The following is a 21,221-nucleotide window of genomic DNA, read 5'->3' on the forward strand; positions in this document are numbered from 1 at the left end:
GAACCGCTTTGCCATTCTATCAATAGCAGTTATAAAGAGGGACTCAAGAGGAACAACTTATATCTGGAATTTTTCAACAAGCTCTTGTTCAATTATATTACCAGCAGCCCCTAAATCCAAGAAAGCAACAACACGAAATGGAAAGTTAGAACAAAAAAGGGAGTCTGGATGACATTTATTAATTTGAGAGCTGTTAGAACTGCCCAGGATTACCACCTATGCTTTGGCCTTTACTGATTTTAAAGCATACTGGCTGACAAAGTTGCTATTGGTGCCAAAGTGCATATGAAGACTCACAGATCACCTACAGGTGATAGTTTCATAGAGATACAATTGATCTAATTGCATGGCGTCTCCAGTGAATGTAAGAATAGGCTTTTGAAAGTTTGAGGCCAAATGAAGAAGGCTGAAATTTTCAGATTAAGCCTTTTTCAGATGCCTGCTTTATAACAGAGATAAATTAGTTCCCGCAGAGACATTGTACACATTCATATTGCATCCGTGCTACAGCAAGCATTCAAATGCTTGCTGAATACAACTTAGAAATTAAATGAAAATTTCCTTCTGGTCAATGCTAGTTCTAGCGTTTCATATATAGTTCTTCAGAGGGGACAATTATTTCACCTCAGATATGAGTTGCATTCAGTCAGTGGTTCAATTTTGGTCAAACTTACCTTACCATTCACTACTGGTCAGTCTAATCGGGGCAGTTTGGTTTGTATAATCCTAATAAAGCTTCCTCAACACCCCCTGGTCCTTCACTGGCTTGTGTGATCTTCCTATTTCTTGTCATTAGTCATCTCATTTTTGGATCTTATTGATGGAGATTTTAAAATAGACTAATAAAGGTAAAATGGATTTATACTGTTTAAAGGGTTCTCCTGCCTTATTACTCTCATTTTCATTTCATCTCTTTCCCTCAGGCAAAGTGTCCTCTGTATAAATAAAATAGATACCATTCTAAGAAGATAAGGCAAACTAACTGTTGGAAGTCACCATTCTCATTACACGTACCTCAGGATCGAGTTCCTCTAGTACGTTCTCCAGCTGTTTTAATTCATCTTCAGACAATTTGCTAAGGATTTCATCCTCATTTATATTCTTGTACTTGTCAAAGTCTTTTCGGAATGGCAGAGACATGACTAAGGGATCCTTTGCAGTTTTCTACCAACTCCTGTTGTAATAAAATAAAACCACAAACAGATGTTATTCCATAACTTTTTGTAAGACTGTGTACTCTACTTTTACATTAATTTAAATTAAGTCTTCAGTGACAACAAAATAAGAGGCAGACTTATTGTTAAAGCAAATACTCATTTTACAAGAAGCCTGAGATCACCACTGATCTAATGGACTGGAAAGAACAAAAAGGTCATCCGAAATGGGCTATCATTACTATAAATTTTATTGTAATGTTTTTGGAAATTGACAGTAAACATTATTGAAGATGTAGAACATCAAACTGACACACTTTCAAACAGTGAAAGTAAATTGCCAGTCATGTGAAATTAAGGGACAGAGATGGCTCTTCAGTCCTCATTTTGTGTTGAAGATCTTAAATTGTAATATTGCAGTTTCAGAGGCCTGTGCAAATGGTACATTCCAGCACCATATTTTATATTATACATAGTTTGGTGTCTGAAACCTATTTGACCATTCATTTACATAACTTACAGTGAATGTAATAAGCCTAAACACGCTTATTTAAAATACAGGTGTAGGGATTTTGTTTGAGGAGGAAGCAAACCCTGTTTTAAACACAAAATACAACACAGACACAAATGTGGGGGGCTTATCGCTAATGAACTGTCTAGTATACTACAAGGCTGTCCACCTCATCGGAGTCATGGGGGTAACTGTATTAAGCTCCGAGTCTGGGAACGAGATTTAGACAAACATCTCGATGATCCACAGTGAGAAAAAAATCTATGGTCTTAGAGACTGAATATATGGTTATGATGACCTCAATATAAGGTTATCACCAAATTTTACAGATGCCTCATCATCTTAAGTAAAATGTTTCCTGGACTATCTGATAAGCGTTAACCCTTTGATCATTCAGTAGGTGATCCTTGGCACATATGGTGGAAATGCCCAAAATTTCAGCCTTTCTGGAAAGAGGTAATCATCATATTTAAAAATATCCAGGATGATGGAGAGTAGGCTATACCTGTTTCTGAATTATGAACATTATTAATACCCCAGTTTTCAGATATTATAAATTTCTTCTAAGGCATTTTAACAACTCAGCGAAAGCGATTATACCAGTTAAGTGGAGTTCCTCTAACCCCCTCCCCATCTCCCCCAAAGATAAGGGACTGGTTGAACTGACTTGACTTTTACATGACTATGAAAGATATCTCTTTGGCCGCCTTGGAAAGAACGCAGAGTTTACTATAACCTGGTTTAGTTGGTTACATTTTCAAGAATCAGATATTTATAAGAGACATGTCACTTATGGGACACTCCAATTATGGATCAGATGGTAGGAGTACCACATTAAAATTATCTTTTGTAGACCTCCATCTCAGCACAGGTGCACAAAGACACCTCTCCCCTCTGAATTTCCTTTCCCTCCCTGTCTCTGTTGTTAATGTTCTCCCCCTGTTACAGCAGAAAAAGATGAGTGTTTTTATTGTGCCTTGTTTAATATAGCACTGGAATCTTGTTGGATTATTTAAAAAAAACTTTATCTAAAAAAAAAATTGCATGTGTTATTGATGTGAAGCCTGAAATCCATATCATTTTCCATCTTTAATGTGATTTTGCAACCACCAAAAAACAGAATTCAAGTAGAAAACAAATAGACAGTTTTTAGGAAAAAGAAGTGAAAATAAAAAAAACTATAATATTCTGATTCCAGAAGTGTGCACACTCCTAAACTAATACTTTGTGGATTCAACTTTTGCTTTTATGATAGCAGAGACTCTTTTTAAATAAGTCACTATCAACTTCACACAACTGGACATTGCAACTCCAAATTGTGAAGGGGATCTCCTGTGCACAGCCCTCTTTAGGTCATTCCTCAGGTTTTCACTAGGATTGAGGTCTGGGCTTTGGTTGGGTCATTCCAGGACTTTGATGTGACTTTTCTGAAGCCATTCCTTGGTTGACTTGGTTGTGTGCTTTGGATCATTATCATGCTATAAAGTGAATTTATTTCCTTTCTGACAGAGGCCTGCAGGTTTCCTGCTAGAATATCTTGATATTTGAACCCTCTGTCCCAGCTGAAGAGAAGTAGTTCCAAAGTATGATGCTGCCTCCGCCATGCTTTCCAGTAGGTATGGTGGTCTTTGGGTGATAAGCTTTTTGTCTTTGCACCAAACATAACTTTTAAAATTAAGGCCAAAAAGTTCAACCTTGGTCTCATCAGACCATAAGACATTTCCCACATGGTTTGGGTTGGTGAATGTAACTTTTCTGCTAAATATAGATTAACTTGGATGTTCTTTTTAGTGAAAATTGGCTTCCATCTTACCACCATACCCCATAGCCCAAACATGCAAAATATAGAAAAGGGCCCAGTTCCTGCAAAATATTTGCCTCTTAGGGACCCGAAGCCCCCTAAAACCTGGCCAAGATCCAACTGGACTACCTTGTATTGGTTTCATCCCAGTCGGTGCTGGGTTGTCCAAATGTATAACTGGTAAGACAAACAAACCAAATCCATCCAGTGGAAGGCCCAGAACAGACTCCCCGGGTCAAAATTTTGGCCACAATACACCGACGAGAGGTCCAACCGGGACATCAACCCCCAAGTATGTCTTCTGGGATCCAAAGTTACTATTCTGTGAAGTTTTCATCCAAATCCGTCCAGTGGAAGGCTCAGAACAGGCTCCCCGGGTCAAAGTTCTGCCCAACATACAGCAATGGGAGGCCTGACCAGTAGCCTAACCCCCCTAAAACCTGGCCAGGATCCAACTAGACCACCTTGCGTTGGTTTCATCCCAATCGGTGCAGGGGTGTCCGAATGCATAACCGGACAGGCAAACAAAAAGACCAATAATTTTTATTTTTTATAAACGTTTTATTTTTGCAAGGTCATGAGAACAGCATAGGACAAATGACAAAGTGCATACTGATAACATAAGTATACAGGAGGAAACAATATCAGCCACCAGCATGAAACATAAGAGGATACTAAGTCAACCAGTCTAACAATTTTAGTAATGACAGATGACCTAAGGTTTTATACCAATAATTTTTATTTATAAAAGATGTCATCCAAATCCATCCAGTGGAAGGCTCAGAATAGGGTCCCTGGGTCAAAATTCTGCCAAACGTACACCTACGGGAGGTCCGAAAGCGACCCTAACCCCCCTAAAACCTGGCCAGGATCCAACTGGACTACCACGGGTTGGTTTCATCCCAATCGGTGCAGCTGTGTCCGAATGCATAACTAGAGAAACAAACCAAATCCATCCAGTGGAAGGCCCAAAACAGGTTCCCAGGGTCAAAGTTCTGCCCAGCGTACAGCAACAGGAGGTCCGACCAGAACCTCACCCCCCTAGTATGTCTTCTAGGATCCCATGTTTCCAGTCTGTGAAGTTTTTATCCAAATCCATCCAGTGAATGGCTCAGAACAGGTCTCAGGGAAAAATTTCTGCCCAGCATACACCAATGGGAGGTCCGATCGGTGCAGAGGTGTCAAAGATATTCGTCCACAAGCAACTAAACTTCTTTTATATATATATAGATAAAGTCTCCCCTTTAATAATTATTAAATAATGAATGTATAGATAATAGCAAATCATGAGAAATGTATCAATTACTGAACACAAAAGTAATAAAGTGATTCAGCACATTTGGTAAAATATAAAATAATATATTGTAGGGACAGAAATTTATAGGGATAAATCAGTTGCTAGATAATGAAGCATTATGTGTACATAAAAATGTCATTTCTGTGGTGAGACTGTTAATTTTGGTATTACATTCAGAATGTTAACCAAAATAAATTTGTAATGAATGTACTATGCCAAAAACACAATCACATTACGATTTATTTTCCATCAGCTCACCACAATGCCTAAACAGCACCCTGTAATATATTTTCTGAGTTTGAGAATATACTTCTGAAGAATATGATGAAAAACTGAGTGTTATTTTTAGACAAAGAGAGAAAGTAATAAAATTCCAGGACAAACGCAAACTATATTTAGCTCACTGTACTTATATGAACTGGAGATTAACTAAAGCATACTCTGATACCACTAAGCCTATTACAAGTCTTAACAATAAATAATTTAGAAACAATTATGGCTACTGCTTTACTATTATTTCAGCCATACTACAATAGTATGATCAGTATTCAGCTCTTAATGTACAATTACAGCTAGATTAAATTCCAAAAGACAAGGGTGCACAACTTGTCAACCAAATAATACAAAAGATAGAAATTCAAAATTACAATCAGCGCAATTGATCCCCCATCCAGAACAAGTCCAACCCTTTAGACAAATCCTGTGTTCTGAAATGACAGTATAATAATATGTAAGATAAATCAGGCAAATTCCTCCACCCGTTTCATACAAACATCTCGGGGTACCAACAGTTCATATATTGTTTCTTATACCCGGACGTTGTCCCACAATACTACGTATTACACTAGAGACTTTTCTTTTTCTCTCATGTGACGGGTGATTACAAGTGGTGCTGATGCCCTGGGGTGGATCGAAAATGTTTGGGAGTTCAAGCCAAACACCTGCTATATGAACATAGGGCGAGTATACTCTGTAACTTTTATTCCTTGTGGGACAAGGTCCGGGTATAAGAAACAATATATTAACTGTCGGTACCCCGAGATGTTTGTATAATACAGGTGGAGGAATAATGCTCTCATAATATTGGTCGCATTATCAGAAATGACATATCCTGAGGAGAGTCCAAGCGGGATAAGCCATGTTGCAATGACATCCCTTCGTTTTTGTAACAGATTGTCAGCTGTATGCCTCTTGGTGAAGCCGGTGATACACAGAGTAGCCTGCCTCTGAAAAATGTGACGTACTTGGGTACATGTTGCTGCTATTCCTGCTGGTGAAGGCGAATCACCAACCCAGTGGGCTGTCACAGCCATATAATCTTTAGTTTGCCCAGCTCCGCTTGTCCACATATCTGTGGTTAAGTGTACAATCTGTGGTTAAGTGTGGTTTTGTAGCCCAATAATTATATTTTTACAAACCTTCTGGTAGAGGTGAGGAATAGCTTTTCTAGTAAAATGGTGTCGTGATGGAATTTGGTAACGGGCACACAAGACCTCAATTGACTGTCTAAAACCAGCTACATTAATAGTGGATATTGGATGCAGATCTAATACTAGCATACTCGCCACATCATCTGTGATCCGCTTTACCACTGGGTGACAGCTTTCATACTTGCTTTCTCTTGCAAAGGATTGTTTAACAGTCAATTGTTGTAAACTACTAGTAGTCTTCTTCTTGGTCTGCTTCTGGGATCCACCCCCAGCAGCAGCAGCAGTGGTGGGACTAGAGAAGAATCCTGGATAGTGGAAGAGAGTTATCTAGCCTTAGCAACTTGGATGCAGGACCAACTCCGATCGCTACTGAGGATATTGATGTGGAAAGTGTTGTGGGTGTAGATTGCAGGTGCTGCGATCTAGCTGAGAGAAGAGACCTAGCTGATGCTGGACTGCTTGTTGTTATTTTTTTAGCATAAGTTTCAGATTTTCCCAACAGCTTGCCATGAAATCGCTTCAAATGGCGTAACATGAATGAGGTTCCTAGATGGTTAAGGTCCCTACCTCTACTGACTGTGGCTTTACAAACGCTACAAATGGCTAGACAACTTTTGTCGGGATTTGGGTACAAATAATCCACATATAAGAGGTGGATATTTTGGTCTTATGCCCAGGCATGACAATGGCCTTCTTCTTATCACGTGCAAGAACTGCTTTCATTGGTGCAGGACTTGGTGCACAAACAACGTCATCCTCATCAACATCCTCATTTTGCGCCGTCGTAGCTACACAAATATCCCCCTCATCAAGTTGCAATTCCAAAGTGGCATCCTCAATTTGTGTATCACCGGCTACACTTTAACTGCTCTTTCACACATCTGCAGAAATGCTGAAGTGAGACTTCTTTATGGGTACAATATCAGAAAGGTCAGGCTTACACATTGCACTCGTAGATAGACTTTCATCAGGGATTTGTGTCATTTCTGAATGTGCACATACATTTTCTTCTAATGCCTTACTGTTTTCTTCCAGCTCGGCTTTTACACGTAAAAGTATTTGGGCACCACTTTTTGCATGAGAATGAAAGTGACAGTTGTAGAACTCATAGAAAAAGGCGAAGGCCTGATTCTTTCCTTGCAACTGCGCGTGTAGAAAGGCATGTTGGCAATTTTATTTTTTTCTGCAGTTAACTTTGCCTGGATTACAGGTCTTTTTTTGTTTATCAAGCTAAAAGGTGTTTTTAAAAATTTTTGCTTTCCTGACTTAAAAACACTATGCACTTTAACATAGGCTTTAGCAGATGACATAGAGTGATTACGATCATTATGACTGGTGCTCCTGGTCTTCTGTGTACTGCTGTGAATCCATTTTGATAACACAGTACAATTTCACTGCAGATTTTGAAGAACACTGGCAGCCCTATTATTTCTAATTCAGCAATGACAATTAGCAACGGACCTCTCCTGTTTCTGTGTGAGCAATAATTCAGTAGAATGTCACTGGAGACTTTTAAGAAAACTGCCACCCCTTCCTCTTTCTGTTTTAGATATGGTGCTGCCCAACTTCACTAGAGACTGCTAAGAACCGTGTTACCCCTTCTGTGTCTCTCTGTGAAATGGCGCTGGATCGCTGTGGAGGGCAGTACTTATCAAGTCCAAAACTCGCGAGATCCGACGAGGCAACAATGACGTTTTGCCTCATTTTCACTTCCGAGGGGGCGTGAAAGTAATGATCTGGCTTAGCTCGGTACTCGGATCGGTGAAGTTCAGGTGGGCTTGGTTCTCGGAGAACTGAGCCCGAGCATTTCTAATAGCAACCAATCAGATTCTAGCTATCATTTTGTAGAATTTAATTTAAATGATAACTAGAATCTGATTGTTTGCTATAGGCAACATCTCTCAAACCCGCAGTTTAGTAAATATACCCTTAAGGTGGTAATTTAAAGACATGACTCATTTTCCCTTTTATTTCATATTAATACCACAAAAATGTATATATTTTATATATCCAAAACCAGACATGGAGAAAAGGTCACCTACAATAAAAATGTCATTATTAATATTTACAGTAGTTCGCTTTAAATACAGTAGCAGCAAAAAAAAAAAGTGTATAAAATAATGTAATAATACTACATCAAGAATTAAAGTCAAGAAATGAATTAATTAACTAAGACTGACTTGAATAAATAAATAAAATAAATCAGCTCTCAAAATTGAACTCTATTTTAAGAAGAATGCACAGACTGTCTGGATCCTTCCTTATCCTGTGTATCCATGGTGAACGTTCCCTTTGAAGAGGCAGCTAAGCTCTCCCAGATTGATTGGCAACACAATAATGGTTTGTGATGTCCTTGAAAAACCAAAAGTGTCAAAGTAAGCTCTTGCCGAACATATCCGGCTAGAAAGGCACTTATACAGGGAAAATTTAATAAATGATAAAACACACAAACATTCTTGAACCATAATAAATAACATGTTTACCATTAAAACTTTTATGTTTAACTATTAATGATGAGTTATAATGTAAAATCATAGTTGCCTACTCTCCCGCAATGTCCGTGAGACTCCCGAATTTCTGGGAGTCCTCCCGGACTCCTGGGAGAGCAGGCTAAGCTACCGGTCCCTAACCACCGAAGCAGTACAGTGGTGAGGGGCAGAGCTTAGGACGCAAATCACCCGTCATCGTGGCCCCGTCCCCTACTCCAATTGGTCCGAAAAGGCGAATGATGTTTAGAGGGCGGGGCCAAATGATGCGACACGCCGGGCCCCCGCCACCAACATGCCCACCTCCCTCCGATCTCCCGGAGCAAGCCTTGCCAAAGTTGGAAGGTATGGATAAAATAAAAAAAAATATTGCAGAAACTGAATTCTTGCAACCAGTGGGTTACATGATGTTTGTAAAGCGTTACAATTAATTCACAAATTGTAGATCGACACACTTCTTGAACACTTGTCTTCATTACTTCCTGCAGTTTGAGAGCATTTATGTTAAAAACACACTATAGACATGAAACGTTTCTCTGCTATGCTTCAGCTAAAAGCTGTCTGAATACTTTCTATATGCCTACCTATCTGGAGCCCTTTATATTTAGGGGCACCACATTGCACAGCGGATATTGGTTTTGTCACCTGTTTAGTTAGCCCTACTGTCCTGTAGTGCTCTAGAAAGTGTGAGGGTATATAGCCATTCTCCTTAATTAGATAGCAGGGTCACATGGTGATTGCTTTCCATTCAGTTAGTGGGATCCCCTTTACTTTAGAGATACTGATTACCTTCATATGTCTGCAGAATACCAGAGGGATTGATATCCACCTTCGGGGTGCATTTAGCTGCCCAATTAATTGACAAACATTGATCAAATAATGGTAAAAGTAATTGGATAGCCTTATACCCCCCTCCTCTTCTGGACAGTGCATATATCAAACCAATTTTTGCGATAGGACCAGCGGAATGACTGGCGTGGTTAGTGGATTACAAAGGATTTTTGGTGCTAATGGTTTTGTGGCGACATGCTCTAATGTTTTAAACCCAGCCCAGATTACAGGGGTTCATACAATTATATCCCAATGTGTGAAGGAAACTTAAACCTGTATGAATTTTAACCTTTTTCAGTAGAAAAGTTAGGCTTTTTAAGGAAAAGGGGGAGAGTGTTAGTTTCAGGTGAATTTGTTTTGGTTTCTGTCAATTATTCCACCGTGAGCATAATGTCATTGTGAACAAATATTCCTAATTATTTTTACTGAACTTTTTTATATTATTTCTTGTATGCTATTTTGAATTATTATTAACAGCTTCCAAGTAGCATTAAAAAAAAGCCTAGTTCAACTTGTTTTTATGCCCAGTGTATGTTGTAATGGTTCCTACATTGTGATTTGTGAATAAGTGGCTGTTGATTCCATGAGATCTGCAAGACTGAAAATGAACAGTACACATGTTGTACATGAGACGGTTTGTTTGGGATCTGTGTAATGTCAATGTCTTCTTCAACAACATCCTTGTGTTTACTGGCCAGCACAGAACAATCATGTTACTGTTGCAAAGGCTAAAAACAATCCTTCTATATCACATGCTAGGATATGAGTAAAGTGTCACATAGAAAGATCAAGTAATGCAAAAATATGTCTGAATAAAACAATCACTTGTTGCCCTGGAAGTAGAACATAGATGATCCCCTTTAATAATAACAATTACTGTATTGATTATTCTAAAAAATGGCTTGGGAGACCTATGATGTGAAACTACAAATCCCAGTATGTCCATCCAGCTGAAGGCTCGAGGACCTATAAATGTTCTAATGTATAGCTGACATGTGTCCCTACAAGTAAATTGAATATCACATTATCACACAATATGAATATAAACATAGTGGCAAATTATAATAGGGGCAGATGGGGCAACAGGGACCCCACAAACTAGTTGACAGCAAAATTGAGGGCCCTGCGCATTATCCTGGAGGATGCACTGTGGACTATTGTCACAGTACTCACAAGAGAAAGTCTTGCTGTGATGTTAGCGGTGACAGCGGTCACTGCCGCTAGAGTGTGTTCAGTGCAAACACTAGGGTTTAGGGTTGAAAGTAATAGTTGTCCTTTTGTAGACAGTTTCCTTGTTTATATATACGCACACATCATAAGATATGTGCAACCTTAAATCTAGCGTATAGATTAGAGCACTCTGGGATTTGCATTTAATAAACTTGCTGTTTTAAATCATAGGGGAAAACCTTGCAGAAAATCAGCAATTTTGAAAAAACAATATTTGATAAATAAACCTCCAAGATTTGCTCTCCCAAACTGTCCCTCTCCTATTTCCATATGGATGTCCCAATGCTGCCTAAAGTTCACCATGTCCAAATCAGAGCTCACCACCATCACCTCACCATCAACAACACTATAATTTCCTCAGTCTCCCAACCCAAAGCCTTGATTTTATATTTGACTCCACCCTATGCTGTATTCCTCACAGTCTCTCTAGCAGATTGGTCACTTCCACCTTCGACATACTGCTAGAATACACCATTTTCTTACACAAGATACTGCCAAAACTCTTATCCAGTCTGGCATAATCTCCTGCCTCAAATTCTCTCGATGCTACCTATCTGCAGCAACACTCTACAAACCTCTACACTCATTCCGCATATCCTCAAGAATCTACTTCAAATTACTCACCCTCACCTACAAAGCCCTCAACAACACCACACCTTCACCTCTTACTCGCATCTCGCCTTGTCTCTGGTAATCAACTCTCACTCCCACCTATAAGCCTTCTCTAGTGCTGCTACCCGCCTATGGAATCCCTTGCCACATCTGATCAGACTCTCTCCAATACATCAAATCTTTAAAGACTCTCTGAAATCCTATCTCTTTACTAGAGCCTACCCTACTGTCAAATAGACTACTTACACTGTTACACCCTCGCTGCTGTCCAATCTCCACTCTGAGCCACACTCAGCTGTGCCCTTTTCTCACTATATTGTTAACTCTCTCATGAGCAGGCCCTCATTACCCTTTCTTTATACATCTGTATTAATTTTGTCTATTTTTTCCTAGCTGACGTATGTATGATCTGTCTCCCTCACTGCCTGGCACTGTGGAGCACTGTTGCACCTTACAAATCAACAAAACTTCAGGACAGCAGTATATAATTACAACAGTATATAGCCAACAGATTCAGCTAGCCAGTTGAACACATCTGAATCTGAGTAGGTGGCATCAGTAATGGTGACCGTTTCAACACTTTCTGAGCCTCTTAACACTACCTTCTCCATCTGCCATATAGTTATCCTGCCTACTGTATTGCTTTATTACATTAAACATGTACCACGCGTCCTCAAATCCAGTAGTCAACGCCCCCTTCAGAAACATTCTGTAGGTTGTTGCCTGTAAAAATAGTAATGTTGGATGTTTCAGATTTGGGGCCTCATGGTACTTCATGTTGGTATGAGGGCTCATCATCATTTATTTATATAGCGCCAACATATTCCGTAGCGCTTTACAATTGGGGACAAACATAGTAAACTAATAAATAAACTGGGTAAAACAGACAAAGAGGTGATGAGGCCCTGCTCTCAAGTTTACAATCTATGGGACAATAGGAGTTTGACACATGAGGTTAAGTCTACATTTTGCATTTCGGCCCAGCCAGACTGCAAAGGTAAAAGTGACTCATAAGCTAAATGATCCTGTCACCCAACAATGTTGTTCAGGGGGTAGTTGTCTTGTGTGAAATTGTGTAACGGGTGGTAATAGGGTAATGTAGTGAGGTTAAGAGGGTGGTTGAGGAATATTATAAGCTTGTCTGAAGAGGTGGGTTTTTAGAGAACGCTTGAAACCAGAAGAGAGTCTTATTGTGCGAGGGAGAGAATTCCATAGAGTGGGTGCAATTATGTGATGCACTAAACCTGCTGCCCAGTTTATATGACAAGAAGAGATGAAGTAGACCATACATTTTTGGTCTTGAAAAGTATTCTCTTTTTCTATAATCAGACAAAATCAAAGCAACAGTCAAAATCTTCTTATTAAACCACACATAGTCAGGTACCCCTGCTCCTACTGTTCTATCTCACATTCCACATAAATCACGTAACTGTTTCCAGCAGTTTCCAGCTGACTCCTTGACCCTGTTATGAATCATTGTTGCTAGCAAATACCTTGTTTGAGATGCCATCTCTTCTTTAATAATTCTTTGAAGTCACTGAGGAAATTAGGATGAGGGCAAACAATGCTCTCACTTTCAATTAAATTTTTTATTTAAAAAATAAGGTATCATTATTCCAAATAATACACTAATTATTTCATAGCTGCGTTTATATTAAAAATAGGACAGTCTTAAAGGGGAATTGTCATTACTCTAATTGTATATAGCATGGATTCCTGGTTGAAAAATGTACAACCTTTTTGTTCTTTGAGAATGATAAGAGTCCTTGGATCTTTATTTAAACAACGTAATAAAGGTGATCTCCATATGGAGCCTATCTGCTTGATTTACAGTTTTAGGAGCTCATCTATGATATATTATATGACCCTGGCTGCCAGCAAACTCTTCTACATAGAGAACTCTTGTGAATCATACTGTTGACAACATCACATTTGATAGGTAAACTTGTCTACCTGCTGCCTAATTTGTGGTATATGGAATCCTCAGGCTACCAGGGGAAACTAAAAAAATCCTATACTTTTAAAAATCATAAGCTAGGAATTATTTGGTTTATGAAAAGTGACAATATAGCACACCCAATATAGTCATAATTTAGGTTAGGAAGTTGGAATTATTTTACTTTAAACTGAGTAAGTAGTTATTGATTATGTCAACACAAGGACAATGAGAGAACAGAGTGGTTTAGTTGTATCCACACAATGTAGAAGTAAAGATTGTGGATCAATTAAATTGACATTAGTCTACAATTGTCTGGATAGAAACTTTCATGTAGCTATTGTAATTAAGATATTGTGAATTGCAAGAAAATATTGGTATGCTGCTTGGCGAAGCACATTGTGGACAGTATCTTGTAAAATTGTGTGACATACAATTATAGCATGCACTTCAGATACTGTCATGTATGAATGGGGAGCAAGAACAAGACTATAATACGTGGAAGGGCCAACTGACTATAAATAAACTGCTTTTGTTTCTGAGATACCTATTTCAGCTGTACTACAGCAGTTTGTGGAGGTTGTGTACATCAATCAAATCATTAATACTGTAAAGCCTGACAAAGATGTAGAGTACAATGAGCACCATGTAGATGTAAGTACAACTTGTAAAACAGACATAATTCAGTTTATTATATGGATAATCTACTTATATTGATTCTTCCTCAACAGACAACAAAAGCCAATGTCCTGCATTAGAAGTTAAAAGCCTCAATCGTGCATATAAGATGACCTTCAAAGCACCATTAGCCCATTCCATCAATTATAGATCTACAAAGGGAGCCTTGAAGAAAGGTCACATTCTGGCATCTGTATTTTTTTTAAAAAAAGACAACAATAGGGGATTCCAGTAGTGTAGACAGTACAGGCAATTTATGAAGTGCACAATACATATTCCAACTGTCCCAATTTGAGTGGACATTTCCCAACACAGTTGGGATATGTGTCCCATTAGCAGATGCCATGCGCACTTGCCTTTGGTGCTTATGGCAATGGAGGGGAATCTTTGAGGGAGGAAAAGTTGGGTTAGCGGGAGCTTAGCGATTTAGAAATGATAGGCACGGCCCCGGGGTATCTGCCACATCCCCATGTGACACAGACACGCCACCAATGTCCAACTTAAATGTTGGGAGATATGACAATTCGTGGGTTGCAGAGCAGGTCTAGCCCTTCCTTCACTGAAACACTTCTGCTTTTTTCTAAAATACTAGTGTTTAGCCTACTTTACATCTTACAGTGAACTTGAGAGTGGGAGGATATCAGAACGGTCTTTTGTATTTGAAAGTTCTTATTCGATTTGACAAAATGTACAGATGTACGTCTACAAGATGTAAAGACAAATTTATAGCTGCCTTGTTTCTACTATCTCCAGTGAAATGTTAAAAAATTAGTTGATTTGCGTGGAGAAAAATGCTTCCTATTGCCCCCACTAAATGGGGGATGCATTTTGCACCCCTTTAAACACAGAAATATTGCTGTCCTGCAAAACTATATCTCATTTTTGTATGGGTGCATAACTAGGAACATTCAAGTAGCTGCCATTTTTGGTAAAAAATCAATGGGTTACCGCAAACCAATATTTGTGTAAAATAGGTGCATGACATGATAAAGTGGTACTTGCAGAGCCGGCTGTCAGTTTTGTGCTTTCGCAAATGAAAAAAGCAATCCATAGTATGGCTGGGCGACCTCCAACAGAAATACACGATTTACTATTTTGTGTGTATAAATATGCATGGAAAGGCACTGAAAGCTTTCTGTAGCATTTTATAATTGAGTGTTGTGATCATAATGAAATACCGATGGAAATATGAATGACACGAAAATGCCAAAATGTATAAAAAATACTGACATTGTGATTGCCGACAGTGAAAATACCGACAGTCACAATGCCGGAATTAAAACGACAATGCAAGCAGGTCCAGCGACTATACAGCTGTCTGACCCGCCAGCAGTAAACAAGATTAAAAAAAAGGGTAAAAAAAGCGTGCTTCCTCCCCAGTCATATTAACCCCTAGTGCTGCCAGCCTAATGCTGGTCGGAGGAAAATCAGGAGGACAAACAGCATCGGGACCTCCCGATTGTCATCCAACCAGAACTAGGCTTAGCCATCCAGGGCTGGTGGTATCATGGCAGGTGAACCCACAGCAGGGGTCCTCCTATCATTATGCCAACCAGCCCCATACTGGCCAGCACGGGGCTGGATTCCCTAGGGAGTTGGAGTCAGGGCCAAATTGGCCATCTGGCACTTCTGGCAAATGCCAGATGGGCCGATGGTCAGATGGGCCGGTCCCAAGCAGTTCTCGCTCGGGCTTGATACAATTACACCCTGGAATATTTTTATTTTCATCACTTGGATTTTTTTTTCTTTGAAGACTTGGAATATTTTTGGGAAATATTTTTTTTCAACACTCAATTTGGATTAAATGCTTACAAGACTGGATCCTACAGAAGAAAGAAGAACAAAGTTGGTAAGTATGTTTTTTGTTTTTTTTAAATAAAATTTGGTGATTTTAACGAGGGGTGTTTTTTATTTACATTTTGCTTTGGTGCACTACAGGATACAGTGGGCTCTGGATGTCAGGGCATGCTGGCACTTGTGATTCTCCCAAGTGCCAATATGCCTTGGCAGCCATAGGTATGCTGGTGCTTGTAGTACTACAAGCACCAGCCTGCCCAGACTGGTCATGGCAGCCCGGGAACTGCTTCCTGGGACCTGTAGTTCACCAATGTAAAGTAGTGTTCATTCATTTTTTTCACACTTTCATTACTCCACAACCACTGCCCAGGAATGTGGGAAGAAACCTAGCGCTGTTAACACGGGGTTGGGTACCCCTAGGGAGGGTGCCCACATTTTTTTTCGTGAACCCCAACTCCATAGGGAATTCAGCACTGTGCTGATCAGCTTAAGGCTAGCTGGCATCATGGCAGGGGGACCCCCTGCTGTGGGTACCCCTACTAAGTCTAGGGCTCTTAGGATGAGAATCGGGGGGACCCCACACTTTTTGTCCCCTAATTTTCCATGGACCAGTACTAGGCTGGCAGCACTAGGGTTAATATGACTGGCTTTTTTTTACCCTTTATTTATTTTTATCACTGTTTACTGCCGTTGGTTCCAGCTGTATAGCCGCTGGACCCACTCATGTTGCCATTTTAATGTTGGCATTTTGACTGTCGGAAATCACAATGTTGGTATTTTATCCATGTCGGGATTTTCTACATGTCAACATTTAGTCTGTCGGCATTTTCCTGTCAGTATTATTTCCATCAGTATTTCTACTATCGGAAATTCATACCCAACCCATTGCAATGTATTGCTTTTCAAACAAGAATGTGTCTGGAAAAAGTTCATTATGCAAATCATTTCCAAAAATTCAGATATGGCTGAAAAAATACAGGTCATGTGTTCCAAGATAGCAAATAAATAATTAAACAGTATATTTATTTATTTTTGTGTGGTTTCCAACCACCTGCAAGTTTGCATTATCTACATAAAGCAGAAAAAAACTCAAGATCTCTGAAGCTCTGTATACAGTCTATTAGGTTTAACTAATAAGTTTTCATAAGATATTATTAGCTATCATTGACAATTTATAAAAAAAAATAGCAAACATTCTACAGCATTTATAATCATGAAACTATTCCCCCAATTTTACTTAAGATGATTTAAAGAAATAATAGAATTGTAAAATGTGTAGAATATGTTGCCACTATATAAATAAATGTTAATTGATAAGGAAAACTCAGAAGAGATTCACAAATATTGTAAGAGAACAGAAAAATAGGTTATTCCTTAAGAAATCACTGCATTGACAACTTGCCTGCACCGAGCACACTGAAGCAAGCATAAAGTAGACTTTAGGGATGACTAATGACAGGGCCATACTGCAACACTATAAAATAATCATCTTGCTGTATGCAGCATACTTTCAGCACCAGGAGCTATGTGTCCACATTATAACCCATACTACTGACACCTCCGAACAATCACCAGCATCACCTCCTGTTCGCTCAAAATGAATAAATGCAGAGGAAAGTGTGTTAGTTGACCAGCATTCTACATAGTCACCTGCATCTTGGGAATGTGGTAGCTTAAGGGATACAAATGTAAATCTCAAGTCAATCTTTTCTGACCTGAGTGGTTATATTTAGTAGAAGGATCTATGTCATGCATGATGGACTATAGAATAAATACCTAACAAGATTACTAATTTATTGCAGCATGATGCTGAGCACAGCATACACACCCAATTCTCATCACACACAGACACATCTCATACAGACATATTATCAGCACCAAGGCTGTCATAAACCTCACTAAAGTACAGTAAGTGGACCAATGTTGAAGTCTGATTTATTTTAAACTCCTGCTTCTAGACACAGGGATTATTGCCATAATTATTCTCTTGCAGCACCATGGTCAGCCATCTGGTCCCTGATTTAAACAGCTGGTCCATGCATGTACAAAATGTAGATGATGCTCTTCTACTAAACAGCTACAGGATATTGTGGCTAAGATCTGCTTTTTTCTCAGTCAATTACTATGCACATGAATTGCATGTTATTAAATCATCATTGTTCTTACCCTTCAGTCTCCCTCCTCTGATCCCCTCTCGGTGTGTGATATCTGTGATGCTATTGCAGAATTCATATAAGCATTGTAATTGTTGACACTCCCTTACTAGTTAAATAAGCCTGAGTCTTTAGTGACGGTCCCTGGACCAGGGGGTGGCTGGGAAATAGGGTGTGGTTTTATATGCTGTTGTAGCTCTGTAATGGCTGAATAAAGATAGCAGATAGTTCTAGCTATGCTCCAGTGTTCTTTAATCCAAAGGAAGCACAAGCAATACATGGTGTCAGAAGAGGTTTTCAGGGATTATAGATGCTCATAGTGTGCAGGGATTCTGCAGATCTTGTGTCTGTGGTGAACAGCGAGTAAAAATCTGCTCTGAACTGAACTTGTCACATTGCAACTGTGAATAAGCAATTAATAGCATGACTTTTCCAAAAGGCATGCAAATATTTGAGAATTGGAAAATATTTAAACAAAGGTTTAATATATACCTTGCTGCAAGTGGTGCAGACAGATAAAACAAAGCCATCCATTTTACTCCATCTAATAGAGGAGAATGTGCTGACATTTATAATAGTTTTCAGTTTGCTCAGGGACACAATATGGTATTATCCTCTACAATGCAAAAGTTTGAAGAATACTTTATCCTAAGAAAGACTGACATATGAAAGACATGAGTTTTTCACTTGTGGTCAGAAAAAAAGCAGTTTATTTTAATCAATATAAAGGCGGGCAGGCTGGGCTGGGCAACAGGGGGGCATTTGCCCCGTCCCCCGGGCTGCTCCCATAAGCTGGGTACACACTACACAGTTTTCATCCAATAATCGGCTAAATCAGCCAACATACGACCGCTCGTTCAAAAGTCGGGTCAGTGTGTGCAGTGACACGATGGTTGAAAGTCTGCCCAAATGGACGATTATCGCCTCATTTGGTTGGTCGTACCGTTTAATATTTTCGTTCCAATCTCGTTTCCGCAGTGTAGTGTGTATAAACTTCCGGCCGATCCACAAGTGAGTACGAAATTACAGTCATTGCTCACGACAACATAGCTGTAAAAAGTCGCTAAAGAGACGTCCGCTCTTCCCTTTATCGTCCTAAACAAGGCTAGTGTGTATGCAGTCCATTGACCGAGCGATCGGACCATCGATCGCATGTAAAATCGCTCGGCATAAAAAGTTGGTGGAAATTTCTGTAGTGTGTACCCAGCTATAGTTTGCTACTTTGGGCTGGGACACTGAGCCAAAAAGTAAAAAGCAAAAAATGGCGCTGGGGAGAAGTGATAGGTCAACCAGAAATAAACCATGAGATTGAATGGTATGATAAAACAGTTTAATGTAACACAATCAATACATCCCACAAAAAAATCCCTATAAATATAAAAACTGGTATAGAGACACATGCGAATAAGCTCCTGGGAGGCTTGTAACAGGAATATGTGTTATGAATAAATTCATACCATACTAGATGGAATGTATGGTCACAGAAGATTGTCTATACAGGGCTCAAGTTTCATAGTGCCCAATCAAAAATCATGTATCCAATTGATAAGATAAATGTCCAGATTAATCCAAGGACTAGACAAACAACGAGGAGTGGTTGAAATAAACCTCTGTCCGGACAGCGCTATAATACAGAGAAATACAATCCCCTTGGGGAATAGATCTAATCCACATCTACATATAGATGAAACTTCCGTGGGGATCCAGATGACAAGCGCGGTATATGGAGTTTTCACGGACTTAACCGTTAGAATAAAAAATGAGTTTTACTCACTGATCTTGCCGCGCCGTGTGTCAAATTGGTCTCTGTTAAAGTCCTGTAGGTGCACCTACTGAATCGGCTGTCCGGAAACGGCTGTAATATTGCAAGGTTCCTCTTTGATTTTAGTTCCTCACGCCTCCGTAATTGTAAAGGAGCCTGAATACTCAAAGTGTCTGGTAGCTGACGCGTTTCATCCCTGGAATGGGACTTTTTCAAAAGGGACACTGAGCCACCTGCATTTTTTTTCTTTTAAAATAGGCTGCTGAGTTGAGTTTTGCCCCCCGGGCTAAAATTTGCCAGCCCTCCCCTGGCAACAGACCTCTTGCCACCTGTAAAATCCTTTCTAATTTAGGTATACAGTACACACTGGAGAATTGATCTGAGACACACACACAGTTGTCTGGAATAATCAGTTCTGTTTTACTGAAACTGGTATACTAATATTTATACAGAAAACATGGCATTTTCTGTGGTTACATAGTGTAATAATTAACACAATCCTTTCTTAAGCTGAGTACACACTGAAGAATTTTTCCGACCAACATGCTATCTCAAACGATTGTACCTATGACTGAAGGTCCGATTAGTCTGACGATTCATGCATACACACTGACACGATTTACCTTCAGATCTGTGCTCTTCAGCTGGTCCTTTATCTGGTCCTCTAGGCCGGAGAATGACAGCACAATACTCATTCATTCACTACTGTCACATTGTCACACTGATTAAAACCACCTTGTTATAGCTATCCACATGTCCTAACGAATTTTGTTAGTATCTGTGCCTCTGAAACGAAATGTTCTGTCTCAGAACGAACAAATGAATTATTCCTTCTACAGCACTCTCTACATTTATTCACTCTGGCATTCATCGCTAGCATCGGCTGAAAAGAGCCCGACTCTGTAAATTCTATGGAGATCGTCAGCATGAGTGCATACACACTACATGATCGTTAGGTGATTGATCAGAAAATATTAAACGGTACGACCAACCAAATGAAACGATGATTAGCACTTTGGGACGACTTTAGATCATTGTGTCACTATATATACTTACACAATATCTGACCAAACGGTAGGATGTTGGCTGATTTGTCCAATTATTGAACGAAAATCCTGTAGTGTGTACCCAGCTTTAAGCTGGGTACACACTACAGAATTTTTCACCAACTTTTTATGCCGATCGATTTTACATCGAGTGGTCATATGTCGGCTGGTTGAGCTGATTATTGGACAAAAACCCTGTAGTGTATACCTAGCTTTACCTTGTTTAGGACGATAAAGGGAAGAGCGGACGTCCCTTTAGCGACTTTTTACAGCTATATTGTCGTGAGCAGGACAGACAGCTTATCTTTACTGAAAGTGAGTTATATCTAAGTTTTTGAAGCAAACCCCCGATCATCCTTAAAACAGAAGTAATTAATCAATTTTGGAAATCCTTTAGCTATGAGTTCTGTAGTTAATCATTTTTGACTAATTGGCTTCTACATTAAGTATTTCTATGAAAGCTATATATTGCTTAATTAAAAGATCATAATTTTTTT

General features: G+C 39.4%; 1 protein-coding gene across 2 annotated transcripts in view; it reads right to left on the reverse strand.

The window, feature by feature from the left end:
* LOC142151904 (tropomodulin-2-like) overlaps window positions 1-18,014 on the reverse strand; it is a 61,120-nt gene extending 43,106 nt beyond the window's left edge. For both annotated transcript variants that reach the window (XM_075207994.1, XM_075207995.1), the window contains exons 1-2: window positions 17,930-18,014; window positions 1,015-1,174 (exon numbers count right to left, since the gene is read on the reverse strand). In XM_075207994.1, the coding sequence (XP_075064095.1) occupies window positions 1,015-1,140 (126 nt within the window). In that variant the 5' untranslated portion in view covers window positions 1,141-1,174; window positions 17,930-18,014. The remainder of the gene's footprint in view (window positions 1-1,014; window positions 1,175-17,929) is intronic.
* Window positions 18,015-21,221: the final 3,207 nt, after the last annotated feature.

The sequence above is a fragment of the Mixophyes fleayi genome, chromosome 4 (genome assembly GCF_038048845.1).
Source record: "Mixophyes fleayi isolate aMixFle1 chromosome 4, aMixFle1.hap1, whole genome shotgun sequence".
Taxonomy (NCBI): Eukaryota; Metazoa; Chordata; class Amphibia; order Anura; family Limnodynastidae; genus Mixophyes; species Mixophyes fleayi.